The sequence below is a fragment of the Crocuta crocuta genome, unplaced genomic scaffold, assembly GCF_008692635.1.
Source record: "Crocuta crocuta isolate KB4526 unplaced genomic scaffold, BGI_CrCroc_1.0 scaffold352, whole genome shotgun sequence".
Lineage (NCBI taxonomy): Eukaryota > Metazoa > Chordata > Mammalia > Carnivora > Hyaenidae > Crocuta > Crocuta crocuta.
The window spans coordinates 1953077-1973328 of record NW_027532169.1 but is presented as its reverse complement, the minus strand read 5'-3'; the positions used below and the strand labels follow the sequence as shown (position 1 = coordinate 1973328).

The window sequence follows — 20252 nt, the reverse complement described above, 5'->3', positions numbered from 1 at the left end:
AGTGTGGCAGTAGGAGTAGAGAATTAGTTTCCTAGAGGCGTCACTGTGGACTGCTGCTGAGCAGCTGTGTGGTCAGATTCTAAGAATCTGAGCAATATGGAAAAGAGAAGGGGAAAAGGTAAAGTCAGTCTTACTGTTAAAAATACTTTTCAGTGGGAGAAAAGTTATCAAATACTTATTGATTGTTTACTGTTTTGAGCACATTTCAAAGATCAATGGAATGATTCTAAATGCCTCTACAAGCAGCCAAAAAACAAACCACACAAAACACAAAAAACCCAAAACTTCTACCTACTGGAGCTGGACAGGCCATATATATTATCCCCAAAAGTCTTCCTAACATCTAAAACAAATAATTCACTTAACAAACATGTTCTGAGTGGGCACTATGTGTTAGGCACTTTTCTAAATGCTAAAGATACAGCAGTAAATAAACCACATGGATTTTATGCTCTTAGCGAAGGGAAATAAAATAAATAAGTAAATGGCTTAGTATTTTAAAAGTACAAGAGCTATCTTTAAACATTTAGACCCAGATAAGTACTTTGGAGGGAAGAAAAGGAGATAAGATATAAGAAATTTATTTGTATTCATTATAGGTAGTCTAATTTGTTTTATCATAAAATAGATTTTATAGCATAACAAGGTTCTTTTAGAATCAATATTATCAGGGGATGCTTGGGTGGCTCAGTTGGTTAAGTGTCTGATTCTTAATTTCAGTTCAGGTCATGATTTCATGAGATCATGATTTGTGAGTTTGAGCCCCACATCGGGCTCTACTCGGACAGCACAGAGCCTGCTTGGGTTTCTCCCCCCATCTCTCTCTCAAAATAAGTAAGTAAACTTAAAAAATAGATAATCCAGGGATGCCTGGGTGGCTCAGTCAGCTAAAGGTCTGACTTCAGCTCAGGTACAGTTTGTGAGTTTGAGCCTGGCATTGGGGTCTGTGCTGACAGCTCAGAGCCTAGAGTCTGTTCAGAATCTGTGTCTCCCCCTCTCTCTGCCCCTTCCCGGCTGGCTTGTGCGTGCTCTCTCTCTCAAAAATAAATAAATATTTTAAAAACTTATATATATAAGATCCATATTCTTTATAAATATATCACTTTGTAAGGTATAGAATACAACTTCATATATTTTTTAACTATTAGTATATCCTCCCTTTTTGAGTTTACTATAATTATAATTTATTTGATGATATGTTCCTCGTTGAGAATATAATCTATAATAACTAACCACACCAGGACTTTTTAGCTAAACACAGTGCACCTTTGGATACTGCTTTATGAAGGGTTTTCAAGGGGAAAAACATGTTTAAAAAAAAAAGTGAAGCCCAACTACATTGTAAAGCTTCTAACAGTGGACCAAGGATTTTAAGTAACCATGATTTCAATTCTAAAAACCATTACACTACTAGTCACCCCATCTAAAATTTATCTGATCAAATAAAAATCACAATAGCCTAAATCTAATAGAAATTTTGGTTATTAGTGTCATTAGTACACTAATCAAGATATCACAACGCTTGACTTTGTTTTCCTATACAACTTGAAAAAGAACAGTAAAATACTAACTCTGGGAAGAGCTCAATGCCGATTTAAAACAAAGGCATTAGTTTTATAATTATTATAAAAAATTATAAGCTAAAATGTGCAGGAACTTTCATTTTATTATGTTGTAGTTGTCTGGCAATTCTATTTGGATTAGAAAGCTTCTACAACGTGTTGAGGGAGCGCAGGGCAAGCTGAGGGCAAAGTACAGGCTAAAGGCACTGACCCTCTCCCGCCAGGTAGAATGTGAGACAGTCCTGGCTGCCCAAGAACAAAGAAGGATTTGAGCACTTGCCAGGTGATGTGGGAAACTAAGACAAATGACAAATTAAATTCCCTCACTGCCTACAGCCCACTGATGAGTCCTTGAAACCGGCAGAATGCCCCCTTCTAGGAGCCTCCATGATGATACTTTGCTAGGGGCAAAAGAGAATCTTGGCTTAACATTATCCTGNCCCCCCCCCCCCCAATCCTGTAAGTCTACTTTAACATATAAAAATTCCTTCAGAAACTTCCTTTATCTCAACCCCCCCAAGATATATGCTGGAAATCATACTCCAAGCATGTGGGCCCCTGATAGACATCTGAAGGGTCTCATAACTGAGGTTTTACTAACCAGTAATACATGGTGTTTCCCTAGCAACAGCTAATCCCTCGAGGTCCTGGAAACCTTGCTTCCAAAATTCCTTAGAGACTTACTCTATCCCTGACCCCCTCCCAACCTGAGGGTATATAATGGGTTACCTGTCACAACCCCAGTGCAGCTCTTCCTGCCCACGGGTCCTGTCCCCGTGCTTTAATAAAATCACCTTTTTGCACCAAAGATGTCTTCAAGAATTTTCTCTTCGCTGTCAGCTCTGGACCGCCCCACCATGACCCCAAAACTTCATCCCAATGTAAACTGAAGATTTCATCAGAATGAAGCTTACCTTCAGGCTGGTATGAGAACGTGGTTGACTTAATTCCTGAAATTTCCACTGCTCTGATCCAGGGGTCTCTCCGCCTTTCTGAGTATCTGGTGTAAGCAATCCGTCTCCAGCAGGTAATGGGAAAATCCCTAATGATATAGGACGTTCTTTTCTATTGAACAGGGGAGAAACAATTAAGCATTCATTCATTTTTAATTTTAATTATCATGACTATAAGTAATAAGCCTGGGCTGTCACTGTTTTAGAATAATAACTCTTAAAAAAGACTGTCTTCCAGCTTGACAATAAACCATGAAAGGAAAAAAAAAGAAAAAAGAAGAAAAAAAGACTGTCTGCTTATCTAAACAAGTAGACTTACCAAAGAGAAAGGACAGTCTCAGAAATTCAAATTAGCCCCCCAAGAAATTAACTAAGAAAAGTAATAGCTAATAGTTTACGAAATTTTCTAAGTTACTGATGAGTTCCTTCCCCAGAAAGCAGTCTGTGGTCTGGTTTCATAGCAACAAAAGCCACTAAATTTTCACTCCTGCTTCCATTAGCCATCGAGAAACTAGTAACCTCCTCCTTCGGAAGGAGTGCAACCTTTGCTTTTGGACTTCCCAAATCCTCAAACCCATACCTAGATGCTTACCCAAGCTCGTTGAGGATACATCTTTTCTGCCTAGGGGAAACTCTATGTATAATCTAAATCAGGACTGCTGAGTGATGGTAAAAAGAACTCAAGAGAGTTTTAATCCTTAACAGCAGGAAAGCTGTATTTCTCTACAGAACCAGTATATGCATTCTTTTCAATCACAGTACTTATGAGAAAACCATTGTCGGTTTTTCCAAACAAGGAGGCCAAAAAATTCTACAAAAGACTGTAGAGTTTCCAGCGCTTTGTGGGAAATTTCAATGAACAAGAGTTATAATTTTAATAAGAATAGAATTTCAACTAGAAACACATCCTTGGGTGATGCATAGCAGATTACAAATCAAAGGGCTTTTTACAGGGTGGAAACTAGCCTAGGAAGAGGTCGTCCTGGGTCATTAACTCAAAAGAGTGGAAACTGGCAAAAGAGGAGACACTGAAAGTTCGGAGCCCCCTGCAACTCCTACCCCTACTGGTCAGAATGTAAATTAGAAGAGAAACACTCAGGCTATAAATGAAAGTGGGAAAATACTCAGTTTTTGCTAAATTATTCTGTAAGCTCATTTTTATACCAAGAAACTGAAGCCACTTGAAATATGCCCTCACTTAACACAAAGGATAGGCTTCCATTCCTAACTACAATCAGAATGGATTAGTAAAACTCTTAGAACACCTTCTTAAAGACCAAGTGAAAGAAAAGGATTGAGAGACTGAATTTGTTAAAGGTGTGTGCACAAGGAAATAAAGCAGGATTTTTCTCTATTAATTAATTACTGATCATTCCTTTACATGCGCAATACTTTTCCTATTTGATTTGGGGAGACTCAAATGCAGTGGGGAGCACAGGCTAGATTTTAAAACAAATCTGTCTGTGTCTATGAGCTTCCAGAAAAGCCAAATGACAAAAGCTAAATTCACTACTCAGCTATTCTCTTTAGACCAGTTATTCCCTAATGCTGGCTCAGCAGTAAAGTTTTCATAAGTCTGTAGTGAAAAGAGATAATTTATAATATCCTTATTGGATGACAGAGGCCATATTGTACACATATACATTTCCACAGATCATATAACTTGGTCTTTCCTGAGAATGATGGACTTTTTCTACATCTTTTCTGCTTCTTTGACTTTAAAATCCCTTTTCATCAAATGATGGTGACAATGATTAGAAAGTGAATTTTGGTTTAATGTCCATACCTGACAAAATAAAAAGCTATTAACCTGATGTTTATCCCTCAATTTTGGAAGACTATATTTTGGGAACTGGAAATCTGAGGGTCTAAACGCTACTCAGAGGACTTATTTTGTTTTTTTAAGAAATTTTTTTTCCATTAATGTTTGTTTATTTTTGAGAGAGACAGAGCACAAGCGGGGGAGGGGCAGAGAGAGAGGGAGACAGAATCCGAAGCAGGCTCCAGGCTCTGAGCGGTCAGCACAGAACCTGATGTGGAGCTCGAACCATCTGTGAGATCATGACCTGAGCCAAAGTCAGAGGCTTAACAGACTGAGCCACCCAGGCGCCCCTCACTTATATTTTTAACATATCTTAGTAACATAAGCAAAAAGGCATGAATTTAGTCCGATAGTTTAATGGAAAGTTCTCTAACCCACAAAGCAAAGACAACCAGGAAGATAATACAGACTTCATGCAAGCCCATCACACTGCTAACAAATCAAAACACAGGCCAGGCATTAGACTTATCTTCCAATATGAATGACAGATTGCACTTTATTTTCACACATATCAAATACTGTAAAAGTAGAAAACCACTGGAGGAAGGAGCCCACTATAGATCCAAGTTTTGCTTTTCCACTCCTGTTAACTAAGCCTACAATCCAAAATACCAGTAGAATTCATACCTGTTTATACTGCTTTTTATTAATCATTTAGGAACTGCTCTAAAGGGGGCAGGGGGGAGACATTTTCTTCAGAGACCATCAAGACCTGATGATCTGGGTTACAACGTTCCAACTCTGGAAAAAATATTACTACACACACGTCTTGTCTCCTTATTTACTGAGAAGTTACATGAGAGTTAAGTGGAGGGAGGACACATAATTACACAGGTCAGTCAGAATCCTACTTGAGACACAACACTGAAAGTTGAATGTGTGTGTGCATGTTTAATACTCTACATATTAAATGCTCAGTGAAACTCACAGAAGAAACCAAAGAATGGGATACATGTGGGAAAATCTCAAGTGACAGGTTTAAGCGCCTGGGGTTTCCATATGCTGCTATGCTCTAGAAACAGAGCCATCTTCAGCAATCAGGACCCTGGTTACATTCTTTTAAAAACTGCCTTTGTTCCATATATCCATTTTTTGGTTGTTTATTTAAATGTTTCCTGTGTACAGATTCCCAATTAGGTTTTGAAACAGCTTTTCGGTTATCTAGACATTTAAAACAAACAACCATTAATAAAATTTTTATAAGATTGTTTGTTCAATACTCACGAGGTTGCAAGCACCAGGAAGGATGGTCTGTTTACATTATCTCATTTAATCCTCATAAGAAAATAGGACTTATTTCCCAGTTTTCAATTACAAAAAGTGGGGACGCCTAGGTGGCTCAGTCAGTTAAGCATTCGACTTCGGCTCAGGTCATGATCTCACGGTTCATGGGTTCGAGCCCCACATTGGGCTCTGTGCTGACAGCTAGCTCAGAGCCTGGAGCCTGTTTCAGATTCTTTATGTCCCTCTCTCTCTGACCCTCCCCTGCTCATGCTGATGCTGTCTCTCTCTCTCTGTCTCAGAAATAAATAAAACATTAAAAAAAAACCAACAAATTACAAAAAGTGATGCTCAGAGACAAGAGGCACTAGTAATCCACAGAAATGGGACTCAAAAATCAGACCTGTTGCACTCCAACGGGCATGTACTTTCCTTGGAACTTACCTATTTTCCTGACAATTTCATTTTAATTTTGAAGACTTGGGGATATCTTTATTCAATCTGGTCATCAGCAATTTTTGCATCAAGACAATTTTGAATTTAGTCATAAGGTGTTTTATCAATAAAATAGCTAAAATTCTGGAAAATAGCTCTGCTACAAATGGGGTGCAGGGAAGTGACTGCAAATTATCTACTTGTTTGGTTTACAAAATATCTTGCAACTGATTAAAGACAAAATCAGGATCTCACACTTAATTTTTAAAACTATCCAAAGCGGGTAAGAACCTCAGAGGCTGCAAAGGCCCTAGAGCTCACATGTGGCGGAGAATTTATTAGCAAGGCAGCCTGGCTCCAAAGCCCGCTGCCGGGCCCAGCACAGCACTGCTTTCTCAGACAGAACCCAAACCCAAGAAGGCCCTTCCTATCAGTCTTATTTTAACATTCTACATATTCTTGAATTAAGGTCTTCTTAATTTCCTAAAAGCCTAAATGTAACATAAAAACAAATCTTTTATGTACTAAACATATAAAAGTTAGATCTCTTCTGATTTCTATAAAATGAGGACAGAAAATAAATGACCGTATCTAATTTTAGACCACAGATGAAATTTAATTTCTGGGCCTTAATATTAAATATGAGCCAACCTATGAACAAAAAGAACACATTGAGGGAATTTGCTAGTTTAGTTCATCTTAATTTACCTAAATCCACAATTTTGAATTGAGAATTTTACGGAAACATTTAAATAATAAAAGCTATACACCATGAGCCTTCATATAAAAACCACGCACAAAGCAGAAATCTGAACAAATCAGATACTTTTAGTGCGATGAGTTAGAAAACAAAAGACTACCAAACCCTTAAATATCTGAAATGTGGAAGACAGTTCTCACAGGGGCAAGGAGAGGGAGCAGCACCAAAGCCCCGGAGATTAATGACTACCCCCACAGGCAGGCACAGACATTTGTCACCCAAGTCTACAAAGAAAGGGCACCATCTGACAAAACAATAGTGAATAGGCTTTGTAAAGCTTTCACAACTTTGATGTGTAAATAATGGGGGGAAGCTGCATTCCTTGCCCTAAAAGGCTGAAAGCCTTTCACTTTAAAATACATTATTTTAGAAAATGTTTAAATGGTCAGTTCCTGGGAGTTATTATCAAAAACTGCAAAAAACGATGCCTACGCGCCCATCCGTCAAAGGATAACTGAACAGAATAAATACCCAGAGCCTGTGTCTAACTGACTGTAAGTCTAAGTATAAAACATATTTGCCCCTAAATGCTCGGATGCTAAACACAGAGACTGTATAAACTTGGACCCAGTGTTTTACTCTTGCTCCCCTTCTACTCTCTGAACACTGCTTAGCGACCACACTGACCTTGTACTTGTGTATAAGTACAATTATGAAAATCCTTTCCTTAAGTCGGCGGTTTCCAAAGACAAAGCCGTATCCCTAGGTGATGGCCTATAAATTACTATAAATAAGAACAGAAATCCTAGCTTCAGGCCATTTTCCATTGTTTCAATCTGCAACAGACATGGTTACAGAGCAGACCCGTGAAGCTATAAGCATTTGAGAAAAACCAACGAAACAGGGGCTTCTAAGAGGGACTAGAGTACCTGAGTATCCTTGGTAGGTTCTGCGTCAGAGCTGGCACACCGGTAGAAATAGAAAAGTGCACAAGCAGCAAAACAGAGAGAGACACTAAGATAGCAGAGTTAATGACCACCGCCCCGCCAACAAAGCCAAACACAAACAGCAGCATGCATCCAGGACTCATGGCGCTGTGCTGGCATGGTGAAACACCCGGACCACGAGGCCTACACGGGGGCCAGAGGGGTATCTTTGTAGGGAGGCTCTGTCATTCAGCGGCTGCCACAAAAACAATGCCATCAGCAGCAGCTTTCCACTCCATCCTGCAGCAGCCCCGAAGCGATGACGTCATCCTGCTCTCCCCTCCTCATAACCACAGAGCGGCTGCTCCTAGCATTTATGCAGCAATCTAGAGCGACAGCCAGCCTATTAACTATTTTCCTCTCCGCTTAGAGTCCTGGCTTAGCTCATTGGCTACAACGCTTGGGAGATCTACATAATTTATTCACACCCCTACATCAAACACAAGTCTAACCCTTTCCAACACTCTCCACTCTCGGTAACAGAAAGGACTTTAAACCAGTTACACAGGGGAAATGAAAATCTTTCAAGCACTCCCACAAATCAGAAAAAACTTAAACCCAGTATACCCTCCATTAAGGATTACAAAAACACTCAAAATACCTCGATATGGATATACTGCTTGTATGGTATAGCTCCCGATTTACCTTTTCAATGGTGAGGACTGTTTCTATTTTTCTATGCTATTCTCTCCTCTAGCATTCCAACCACAGTAGAGAGCTTTTTGAATCAGCCTGACTATTGTTCCAGGATTAAAGAACAGAGAGAAACAGAAACAAACAGATCATTTCGATTTTTCTCAAGGCAAAATGTTTAACAAAGCTTACCTAATTCTACTATGAGCTGTGGACTCTAGTTGATCACTCCCTGAGAGCTGATGAAGTTTTGTTCTTTCTAAGTGTTCCATATAATTATGGATCATCTATTTCGAAGAAAGAAAAAAACATGCAAAATTTTAAGGCTAGTACCCGGAATAAAAACAAGTGTTTTTACAAGGGAAACATTTTTGTAGAAACATATTTACAGGACTACCCACAGTTCTATGTAAAAGATAATATTAAGTATGAAAAAATTTTTAATAGCAAGGAATATACCAGTGCTTACATTTAGGAATGTCGGTATCCAAAGAAGTAGCCAACATGTTGGTTGCTTAGCATAGCAAAATCCTTTTTTTTTTTTTTAAACAATATGAGACGCTATTAAAAGATGTAATTTTGACATAAATACCACAGGTTAGGATATAGACACCGGAGAGGCAGTAATAAGAGACCACTGATTAAAAATAATAGAGGGCATCTGAGAAATCCATGCACTAAAATGGGAAACAAAGAAGAAATTAACGTGAAACTTGAGAAGAAACCATACCCTTTATGTGGTAATCTTTTTCCATTTTACAAAGGATTCAGAGTAATTATCACTTTCAATTTAGTTTAATTAAGTAATTTAATTCCACTTAATACCAAGATGTTTATTTCTTGTGTCTATAGATTTCATTGAAAGGATGCTAAAATATTTTCTCCTTTGTTTGATTGTTAATTTACTGGAATCGTCACTTGATGTACTCATCTATAATAATAGCAAAGTTAAATGAAAAATCAGAGCATTTTGTTTTAAATCTTGGATAAGGAGCCATAAGATCGACAACTGAATATGGGAGTAAAATCTTCAAGAGTATCAAGTATATAAACTGCCAAGAAATCCAATATTCCTATTTAAATTTTGGTCATCTATAGTTTCACTTTTAAGAAACCTACATCTGGGACACCTGGGTAGTTCAGTTGATTCAGCAACTGAGAATCAAGTTGATTCTTGATTTTAGTTCAGGTCCTGATCTCACAGTTCCTGAGATCAGGCCCCATGCTGAGCTCCACACTGCCAGCATAGAGCCTGCTTGGGATTCTCTCTTCTCTCTTTACCCCTCCTCTGCTCAAGCACTCTCGAGCACGCGCGCGCTCGCTCTCTCGCTCTCAGAAATAAATACACCTTGAAAAAATTTTTATTTAAAAAACTTTTTTTAATGTTTTATTTCTGAGAGTGAGAGTGAGCAAGAGCGAGAGCAAGAGCACGAGCGAGAGACAGCATGAGCAGGGGAGGGTCTGAGAGAGAGGGAGACACAGAATCTGAAATAGGCTCCAGGCTCTGAGCTAGCTGTCAGCACAGAGCCGGACGCAGGGCTCGAATCCGTGAACAGTGAGATCATGACCTGAGCCGAAGTCGGATGCTTAATGGAGTCACCTGGGCGCCTTTCAAAAAATTTTTTAAAAGAATCCTAAATCTGGCATTAAAACATGTAAAATGCAACAATTTTAATCATAAACTCAAAAGGCCTTTGCTAGATACTCATGTGCTATGAATAAGAAAAAATGAATTTAAAGATAAAAAAGTTATGTTAGCAATCTAAAGGCATGTAAATTTGAAAACTAAACAAGAAAAGATTACTGTCTTTCTGGGGACTATCTAGCCTTGAATTCTTAAAATCTGAATGTTCTTTGAATGCTTGAAAGAATGGAACAGCTTTGTAAGTTTATGAACATGTATTTCAATCTCAAATATAACGAAATATGCACCATAGCACATTAAAAGGCTAACTATTGAAAGAAACAAGATTTTGAACAAATTTACAAATTTTCTTTTTACATTTGTTTAACGTTTATTTTTGAGAGAGAGACAGAAAGAAAGCAAGCGGGGGAGGGGCAGAGAACGGAGGAGACTGAATCTGAAGCAGGCTCCAGACTCTGAGCTGTCGGCACAGAGCTCAAAACGGGGCTCGAACTCACAAACAGCAAGATCATAACCGAGTGAAGTTGGATGCTCAACCAAGTGAGCCACCCAGGCAATCCCAAATTTACAAAATTTTTAAAAAGCATGTTTTGTTGGGAAGTTTTTGCTTGGCATGCATGCAAAAAAATTAAGAAATATGTAAAATCAGTTTGAAAGTATTATTTACTTCATATAAACAAAAAGCTGAACTGATGCATGAATTAAGACAAGTAACCTATTAAATCAAACAATATAAAAGAATTAATCAGGGATGCTTTGGTGGCTCAGTCACCTGAGCATCCAACTCTTGATTTTGACTCAGGTCCTGATCTTGTGGTTCATGGTATTAAATTAAAAAAAAAAAATTGAGGAATTAATCAGGCTGCTTTCCAATTACAACTAGTGTAAACAAGAATTATATCAGACAAAGAAAAATTAATGCAGAATTACAGGGATGTGGTATGCAGAAGCATTTTTTTTTTTTTTTTACCTGTTAGGTTTCTTTTTTTTTTTTTCTAATAGTTTATTGTCAAATTAGTTTCCACATAAAGCATTTTTTTTTTTTTTAAGTAGGCATTAGGTTCCACCTAGAGCCCAAAGCGGAGCTGGGACTCATACCCCTGAGATTAAGACCTGAGCTAAGATCAAGAGTAGGGCGCTTAACTGACTGAGCTACTCATGTGCTCCTGAAAGCAATTTTTAAAGTTTTGAATTTAAACAAACTTTCCTTTTTTTTTTTTTAATGTTTTTTTAGAGAAGGAGCACAAGTTGGGGAGATGGGCAGAGGGGGAGAGAGAGAGAATCCCAAGCATGACCTGAGCCAAAATCAGGAGTCAGATGTTCAACTGACTGAGCCATCCAGGCACCCCTTTTCTATTTTAAGTGCATAGGTTTTTCTCTTTAACCTCCTTTAAGGAACATACTTGCAGAAATACAGTTTATGATTCTGTGTCAGCACATCAAAAATAATTAACTGTTTTATGTATCATGAAGAACTTTAACGAAAAATACAAAAATGAAACTAATATAGCAAAGTGATGATTGGGCCAAATACATATCAGCTTGAATTTTCAAAAGATTTTAGAAAACCTAAGTTGAATTCTTATATACCAGAGAGTAATCACATGCAACTCATTAGTTCAGATGAAAGAATCTATTTCCTTAAGCATTCAGATGAATAGAAACCTCCCCTAGACTGCCTTTATAGTAACCTATTTATTCAATATAGAAATATAAAAATTATAAATGCAAAAACAGAATCCATTCTACTCCCCTCGCCCAAATAGTCATTCTATGGATTAACTCTTGTCTTACATGATTAAACTTAAAAAGTTTTAAATTTATACAATGTTGGATTCTTTTTATACCTATAACATTGAATTCTAAACCTTCTTCAAAAGATTGACCCCTCCTTCAAATGATACATCCCAGATATAAAAGGCTGACATTCCAAAATGGTATATAATGAAACTGTTCCAACTAAACTAGCACTTTTATAAAGTACAGGATGATAACAAAATGGCAGCTAACATTTATTAAGCAAAACTCGGTGCATTTACAGCTACTGTTTCATTTAATCCTCACAACAATATTACAGTTTTACAAACTCCACCTTATGGTTACAATAACTTGCTCATCCATTTTGACCACCTAGTTAGTGATCAACTGTGTTCTAACTGCCATTAGCTAGCTGGCTTCAGGGCCAGAGCTGAGGTCCCTCTGTCTCAGTTGACTTAAGAATTTAAGCATTATAGAACTGGTGTTCTATTTGCCCTTTTAGTCAATTCTCTAGGCTGGCGATAAGCTCATTGTTCTTTCTCCTCACGCCCACAAGAAAACCCCACACCCTAAAGCATTTCCTGACGTCTGAAATAAAATATGCACTATATTCTGTAAATGCATCCAAAAAAGTAGAAAAAGTAAACTGCACATAAAAATCTTAATTTTAATTACAGGGCTTCACAATATAGCTCTGTTTAAAAAAAATAAAAATAAAAAGGGTGAGTGGGAGGGCAGGATCAGTGCTGCCAGACAGACGAGAGGGGTAAGAGAGTAAAAGAAGGCATGCTTTAGATAATCTACTACTGGGTCCACCAGCCCCATCCCTCCTGATCTCAATAGCTGTAATTCTCCATTTTCTCAGGTAAGCACATTAATTCACACATATTCAGAAGTAGATTCAGCAACAAACAACTGGGAGTCATGAAGAAGGATCCCAAGCACACTGTCTGCAAAATCCTAAATTCCCACCGCATAGAAAAATCACTGCAGAGGTTGACTGTCAGCTTGGCTAAAACCGAAGTGTAAGGCAGTTACCAAGCGACGTTTTGGAGACAAGTGGCATGTATCCCTCTAATAGTGCTCGTCCTGAATCTCTCCATCTGCAGCCCAGAAATCTACACCTGTAATGCCACTGTTCTTAACGTTGTTGCAATGCCATAAGGCAGAGGCATAGCAAACTTGCTAGTGTTTTTAACACTTGTATGTTCCGTAAACTAAAAGTGTTATTGAAAATTCAGGTAGGGCGCCTGGGGGGCTTAGTCAGTTAAGCTTTTGACTTAGGCTCAGATCATGATCTTGTGGTTCTTAAGTTCGAGCCCTGCATCGGGCTCTGTGCTGACAGCCTGGAGCCTAGAGCCTGCTTTGGATTCTGTGTCCCCTTCTCTCTCAGCCCCTCCCCTGCTCACGCTCTGTCTCTCTCTCACAAATAAGTAAACATTTAAGAAAATTTTTAATAAAAAAAAAATAAAAGAAAATTCCGTCAACAGGGGCACCTAGGTGACTCTGGTTTTGGCTCAGGTCATGATCTCGCCGTTTCATGGGTTTGAACCCCACAGTGGTTCCATGCTGACAGCATGGATTCTCTCTCTCTCTTTCTTTCTGCCCATCACCTACTCATGCTGCCTCTCTCTCTCTCAAAATAAATAAACTTTAAAAAAAAAAAAAAAAAAGGAAGTTCAGGCAACAGGATATGACAGACCTAGGTTCAAATCCAGTCACATACTAGCATGGGATTTGGAACGAATCACTTCATATTCCCTTTCTAAACTTCAATCTGTAAAGTGGAGCGGACGACTGAATTTGGCCACAGGATGAAATAAGAATGTGTTTAAACACTCCCTGATGTAACACCAGAGTTCACGTTTTGGATGAATAATATGAGTATATATACATGTGGCCCAAGTGCCTCACAATTACTTAATCTTTTTATTTCCTCCACTACCCTCTTTAAGGAATATCTCCTTTTAAGCAAATTCAGTAATTGGTACAAAATTCTGGATTTGATTAGAGAAGAGCAGATGTTCACTTTACAAAATGAGCCATGGATTTCTCTTAAGCAGCAAACAAAGTATTTGATAAAAGCGCCATTTATTTTTCTCAAGTTCATTTATTTTGAGGGAAGGAGAGAATAAGAGAGAGAGAGAACAGAGGAAGGGCAGAGAAAGAAAGAGAATCCCAAGCAGTATCCCACTGACAGCACAGAGCCTGATGGGGGGCTCAATCTCACGAACCCTGAGATCATCACCTGAGCCAAAATCAAGAGTCAGACTCTTAACCAACTGAGCCACCAGGCACCCCAAAAGTGCCTTAAATTTAAAAAATAATTTTTAATGATTTTTTATTTATTTTTGAGAGAGAGAGAAAGAGACAGCATGAGCAGGGGAGGGTCAGAGAGAGGGGGGCGACACAGAATCAAAAGCAGGCTCCAGGCTCTGAGCTAGCTATCAGCACAGAACACGACGCTGGGCGCAAACCCACGAACCGTGAGATCATGAGCTGAGCCGAAGTCGGACACTTAACCGACTAAGCCACCCAGGCGCCCCTTTAAGTGCCTCAAATTTAAACAATTCTTTTGTGTGAGCATAAAAAAGGTTACCTTAGTTGCAAGTGATAGCGAAAAAATAAGGTTAAGTCCTTCAAACTTCCTTTCCATGAAGGTTTCCAGAATTATCTTCAGGATATCTAGTTCATTAGCACTAGATAGCTATTTTTAATTGCTAAATGAATGTCATTTCTAGTAAAGATGTGTAAACACAGGAAAATGTGGTCTATGGCAGAGAGTCTCATATTTCAAAGCAGCTACATTTGTGTTACCTAAGCCTTCCTGGTGGCGGTGCAAAATAAAAGGAACCAATCAGGGCAGAGGAAAGAAGTTATGATTGAGGGAGGGGACCCATGGGGAAAGCTCTGTGCTGCATGTGAAACCTGCCTTAGACACTGGGCTGGCCCATCTCTAACTTGGTATTTAAGATTTTCCTGAGAGCTTTTTCTTCCTAGAGTGTCATTCTCTGAAACAACAGAGAAATAGAAAAATCATTATATCCTTTCATTAGAAATTAAGATGTCAGGTTGTTTTTTCTGTAGGAACATATCTTCACTTGTATTAAATGAATGAGAAAAATATGAAATTTCACTTCACGGTAATTTTTTTTTTTAATGCATGTATTCATTTCATGCATACTTCAACTTAACAATCCTCAAATATTACACAGGTTAGAACGTCAAGAAAACAAAATGTTCATTATTCATCACTATCTCTTATCTATGGCAATAAACATACTCCCCCAAACATATTTCTACTTTTTAAAGTTTATTTGCGAGAGAGGGAGAGAGCGCGCACGTGCGCTGGAGACGGGCAGAGAGAGACTCCTAAGCAGGCTCCATGCTGTCAGCACAGAACCCAACACAGGTCCAAATCCATGAACCCCAAGATCATGACCTGAGATGAAATCAAGAGTCAGTTGCTTCACTGCCTGAGCCACCCAGGTACCCCCAAACATATTTCTAATTATAGCCCTGATGAGTACTACTGATAAGGGGTAAAAATAACCAGTAACAAGACTTTACCCATCCATTGGTTTTGAGTAGTCTTAGTATCTACCTACCAAATGTCATTTTACTAAAATGTGGATATTTTTCACACACTGAAAAGGCTGCTGCTTAAGCTAGTCCTATCTTCTTAGGGCTCTGTGGTTCCAGCCCTCTGTGGCCAATCTTTTCCCCTTCATCACTGAATATCAATTTTTTCATGTGTGGCTACAAAAACGAAGATAGTAATAATCAAACCTCATAGGTCAGAAATCCTATCCCCTCCTTAAGAAAGTATTAAGCATATTATTCCAAAGCAAGTGAAACTGAGTGCAGTGGGGTTTTATCTTCCTTTTATGAGCAACAATATAGGTTCCCACCACAGGCAGGATAAGAGATCACAAACTACTGAAAGAAAAACAGAAGCTGAAAATCAGAACCATCTGCATCCTGGGAGAGATTTGGATGAGAAAGGGGGAAAAAGAGGAGTTACTTTTATGTATAACAAACAATGCTGTCTACGCATTGAGTCTATCTAAGCATTGAGTCTGTCTTCGGCCTAGCTAAGGTTGGAGTGTGACTGGTTTTGAGACGCTGCAGAAGGGGACATTGCCGAGACGAAAAGATACCCCACCATGGGTGAAAGTTTCCAATGACTTGAAAGACCCAGAGTTGTTTCAGGCCCAGACACGACTCTTGGAGGCTACGTTTGGCGTAAGTGGATCTCGAATCCTGTACATTGAGCAAGTGAGCAAAGTCATGCTTGAGCTAAAGGTTCTGGAATCCTCGCGCCTCACTAAGGTCGTGGTTTATGGCTCTTACTTGTACAAGCTTAAGGCCAAGTGGATGTTCCAGTCCATGGCTGAGCGGCACCGCCCGCGACAGGAACGAGGGATGCTCAAGCTTGAGGATACCATGAAAGCCCTGCATCTAGGTCCTGCATCTAGGTCCTTGGATCAAGTGAAGCCAGTTTGCAACCAGCTACCCGGAAGCAGGATTTAGAGAGTAGACTGGCTAGAGCTGGAATGATCTAGCCTGGTTTAAAGTCTGTTCCAGCGTGGCAAAGAAAAACCGGCTGGTTTGTGATCTCTGCCTTTGCTGCTGAGTCCTAAAATCTCCACCCTTGCCATCCCCTTCTCACTCCCCCCTCCCGTCCAAATTTGTTAATTAAAGAATAAAATTCTGAATTAAAAAAAAATGCTTGCGTCTATGAAAATTCTATTTATTGAGGCTTATAAACCCCAGACTGACCATGAAATACAACAATTTTCATGTTAAGGAGACTGTAACGACGACAACATATGAAAGGCTGACAGAGAATCATAAAAAGGTTTTAAAAAATGCTCAGGTACGTTTTCTTATTTGCTTTGGAGGGATTATGTGCGAAAGTTATTAATTTAAAATAATAAAATTTCATGCAAAAAACCTGTTTTAGACTCATTCTGATTTAATACACCATTTGTGTGCATGTTATTTGTTATGAGCTTAATGCAAATAAGCCCTTTATACTGGATTACAAATACAGAGCCTCTTACCAATTTACCAATCCATCATAACCCAATTGGTAACAAATTAATTCTGTCATATTAGCATCATCTAGACTTTTTATTATGCACACATTAGCCAGCCAAAGAAAGACTATTGCAACTGTTTTAGTAATTGCATTATTCTGTGGCATGCTAATTCACATGAAAAGTTAATTTCAGATAAAAAAAACAATAAAAGTCAACATTTGGTAATGAGGTAAATACTATATGAAATTTAATGTTTTCCGGACATAATCCCTAAGAATTATAACAGCCCACTTTCAAAGAAAAATCAAGACAAAGAAAAATCTTCTAAGGTTAATTGCTTTATTTAAATATTAGCATGATAAGAACCCAGAAACCCACCTCAGTGTGCCTCTGATGTAATGCATTATATTCCTTCTTCAGTTCTGCTTCTCTTTCTTCAAGTCTGCTAACTGAAATTAAGATACATATATTTAATCAGAACAAAACACGAGAAATTTACTTGAAAATTCCATCTGTAAAACTTACAATGGATTATCCCTAATTCTTAGCAAATTTAGGACTCAGTGGTTCTCAAAATCAAGCTCATTTCACCCCCCCTTGATAAATAAAACTTTCAGGGATGGGATAAACTGGGAGGGGGAAAAACATTATGGGGTGCCTGGATGGCTCAGTCTGTTAAGCATCTGACTTCAGCTCGGGTCATGATCTTGTGGTTCATGAGTTCGAGCCCCAAGTCAGGCTCTGTGCTGACAGCTCAGAGCCTGGAGCCTGCTTTGGATTCTGTGTCGCCCTCTCTCTCTTCCCCTCTCCTGTTCGTACTCTGTCTCTGTCTCTCAACAATAAATGTTTAAAAAAAAATTTTTTTTTAATTAAACATCAAATTGGTTCTCCTAATATACAGGTGTTTATCAAGTCATCCCACTTATATATGTTTTCAACATGATACAGAATCCTCTCTTTCAAAAGTCCTTTACAAATCCCCTCATAGAAGTTTTAACTTCTATGGCCCCAAATCACTGACTTCTAACATTGTTCAAGCTTTTTTCCACTACTAGGCAGTATGTGAAATCATCATTGTTCACAAGTACTTTTCCTGCTTCAGGTCTTAATTTCAGGGACTCATCTTCTTTTATTTAGCTCCCTCTGCTGACGGAGTTTGTGCGTGGCACTGATTTGGGGGCAGTGCCCGCAGAATACAACTTTAGAATACATTTTTTAAGTTTTAGGTCCCGAGATACAGAATATTAGGACACAATTTCATAGGAAATAATGATATCAGACAGGAATGATTCTCAGATAAGGTGGGGTCCAAGCAGGACCACAAAGAACTTAAATTCCAGTACTCAGGGCAGATGGTGATGAGAGTGTAGGAGGCCTGTTACAGAGATGGTGGTGAGGAAGAGGGGAGAAGACTGGCCAGCCTGGAGGAGCCCATACTGGCTGAGGAGCAGTGGGGGACAACCTGGTGGGGAAAAATCAAGCTGGTGCCACGGCTTGGAACATTGGAAATGTTCCGGTGAAAGGGTCAGCAAGCTGAAAACACACGAGGTTGCTCGTAAGCCACGGCCTGTGACCAAGGCAGATGGCTGTCCCAGTAACTGCTACAAACCAGAACTGTACACACGCGAGTATTTCCTGCACCTGGTGTTCACACAGTGCACACCAAACAACGCGTAACCTGTGCTGCCCAGTACCCTCGTCTCCGCTTTGCGTAGCTTTACTTGCCACCTTTGTCTGGGTATCTTGAAAATGTCATTAATCAGAAAAACTGTAGCTCTGTGGCTGAAAGCAATAATAAGCAAACTTGTAATGCAAGTGTACTGTGATATCACAATAGATATCAGAACCGTAACAATTTTTCGTGCTGCTTCTGTGATTTTTATTTAAACACAGGAAATCCAAGCAAATTATAGCTATTTAGTCACAATCTCAAAACAAATGTTTTCTACTACTTCTTGTCAATTAAACTGATCTAAAACCTTAAACCTGAGACTACTGGGTCAGCCTTATTATCTATTTTTAAGTTTTTACTTATTCTGAGATAGAAAGTGAGAGAGCGCAAGTGAGGGAGGGACAAAGAGAGAGGGAGAGAGAAAATCCCAAGCAAGCTCTTCACCCAGTACAGGGCTCAAACCCATGAACTGTAAGATCATGACCTGAGCTGAAATCGAAAGTCAGACAACTGACCGACTGAGCCACCCAGGCGACCCAAACCTTATCTATTTTTAATTGTTCATCTGTGTATATCAGGATTTTCTTGGTATTCTGCAACAAAACTAAAAATTTGAGGTTGAGTCTGAAGTAAAATTTCAACTATCATCCCTAAACTTCAATTTTAAATTTGTGTTCAACAAACAGTACAGCCTCATTATTCTCATCAGCTAACTTGAATGAATTCCTAAAATAGATTTATATCAGCATCACCACCACTACTACTAGAAGATAACATTTTATAGTGATTATGGACCATGCACTGTCCTATGTGCTTTCTATGCACAAGCTTATTTGAGCCTGACATGAACCTTATGATGAAGTATTACTACATTCATTTTAGAGACGAGAAAACTGAAGTAAATGGAGGTTAAGCAACTTGTCCCAAGTCACACAGTTAGTAAATGGTAAAACTAAGATTCCTAATGGAGGAGTCTGGGCCCAGAATCTGTTTTTAATTACCATGCTATGCTGCCTCTCAAGAAATACTCCTTTTTGGGGCGTCTGAGTGGCTCAGTAGGTTAAGCATCCGACTTTGGCTCAGGTCATGATCTCACGGTTTGTGGGTTCGAGCCCCACGTCGGGCTCTGTGCTGACAGCTAGCTCAGAGCCTGGAGCCTGTTTCAGATTCTGTATCTCCCTCTCTCTCTGACCCTCCCCTGCTCATGCTGTATCTATCTCTCTCAAAAATAAACATTAAAAAAAAAAAAAGGAAATACTCCTTTTAATCTGTTCATATATCGGAGTCTACTTTAAAACTTCACTCGGGGAGGGAATGTATAGACAATGCTCCTTTGGCTTCAAACAAAAACATCTTCCATTCTTACAGAAAGAACCTGGTCACAGATACTATGGCTGAAAGGTACCAAACTGCCAAGAAAAATACATATCTAACTTTATTAATCATCAGGGAAATGCATATTAAAACCAAAATACAACACAGGTGTTGCATGCCCATCAGAATAGCTAACATGAGAAACACAATATACCAAGTTCTGGGAAGAATAAGGAGCAGCTTGGGACTCTCATACTGTGGGAGTGAAAACTGGTAGACCCAATTTGAAAACTGTTTGGCAAGATTTAATAAAGTTGCATATTTGCCAACCCTATGACAAAACAAGTTCATTGCCAGGAAACGCATACATGTGTCCACCAAAAGGCATTTATTATTATTTTTTTAATGTTTGTTTATTTATGAGAGAGAGACAGAGACAACATGGGTGACGGGCAGAAAGAGAGGGAGACAGAAGATCCAAAGTGGGTTCTGCACTGACAGCAGAA

General features: G+C 38.9%; 2 protein-coding genes and 1 pseudogene across 2 annotated transcripts in view; 1 reads left to right on the top strand and 2 right to left on the bottom strand.

Annotated features, from left to right (window-relative positions):
• LOC144242070 (C-Jun-amino-terminal kinase-interacting protein 4-like) overlaps positions 1-7815 on the bottom strand; it is a 72475-nt gene extending 64660 nt beyond the window's left edge. Inside the window, 2 exon segments of the mRNA XM_077776831.1 lie at positions 2477-2627; positions 7623-7815. Of these exon segments, the coding sequence (XP_077632957.1) occupies positions 2477-2627; positions 7623-7783 (312 nt within the window). The 5' untranslated portion in view covers positions 7784-7815.
• A 972-nt stretch (positions 7816-8787) lies between these two features.
• LOC144242069 (C-Jun-amino-terminal kinase-interacting protein 4-like) overlaps positions 8788-20252 on the bottom strand; it is a 62611-nt gene continuing 51146 nt past the window's right edge. The window contains exons 3-4 of the mRNA XM_077776830.1: positions 17139-17209; positions 8788-8989 (exon numbers count right to left, since the gene is read on the bottom strand). Coding sequence (XP_077632956.1) covers positions 8954-8989; positions 17139-17209 — 107 coding nt within the window. The 3' untranslated portion in view covers positions 8788-8953. The remainder of the gene's footprint in view (positions 8990-17138; positions 17210-20252) is intronic.
• Positions 12640-16248, top strand: LOC144242042 (developmental pluripotency-associated 5 protein pseudogene; annotated as a pseudogene).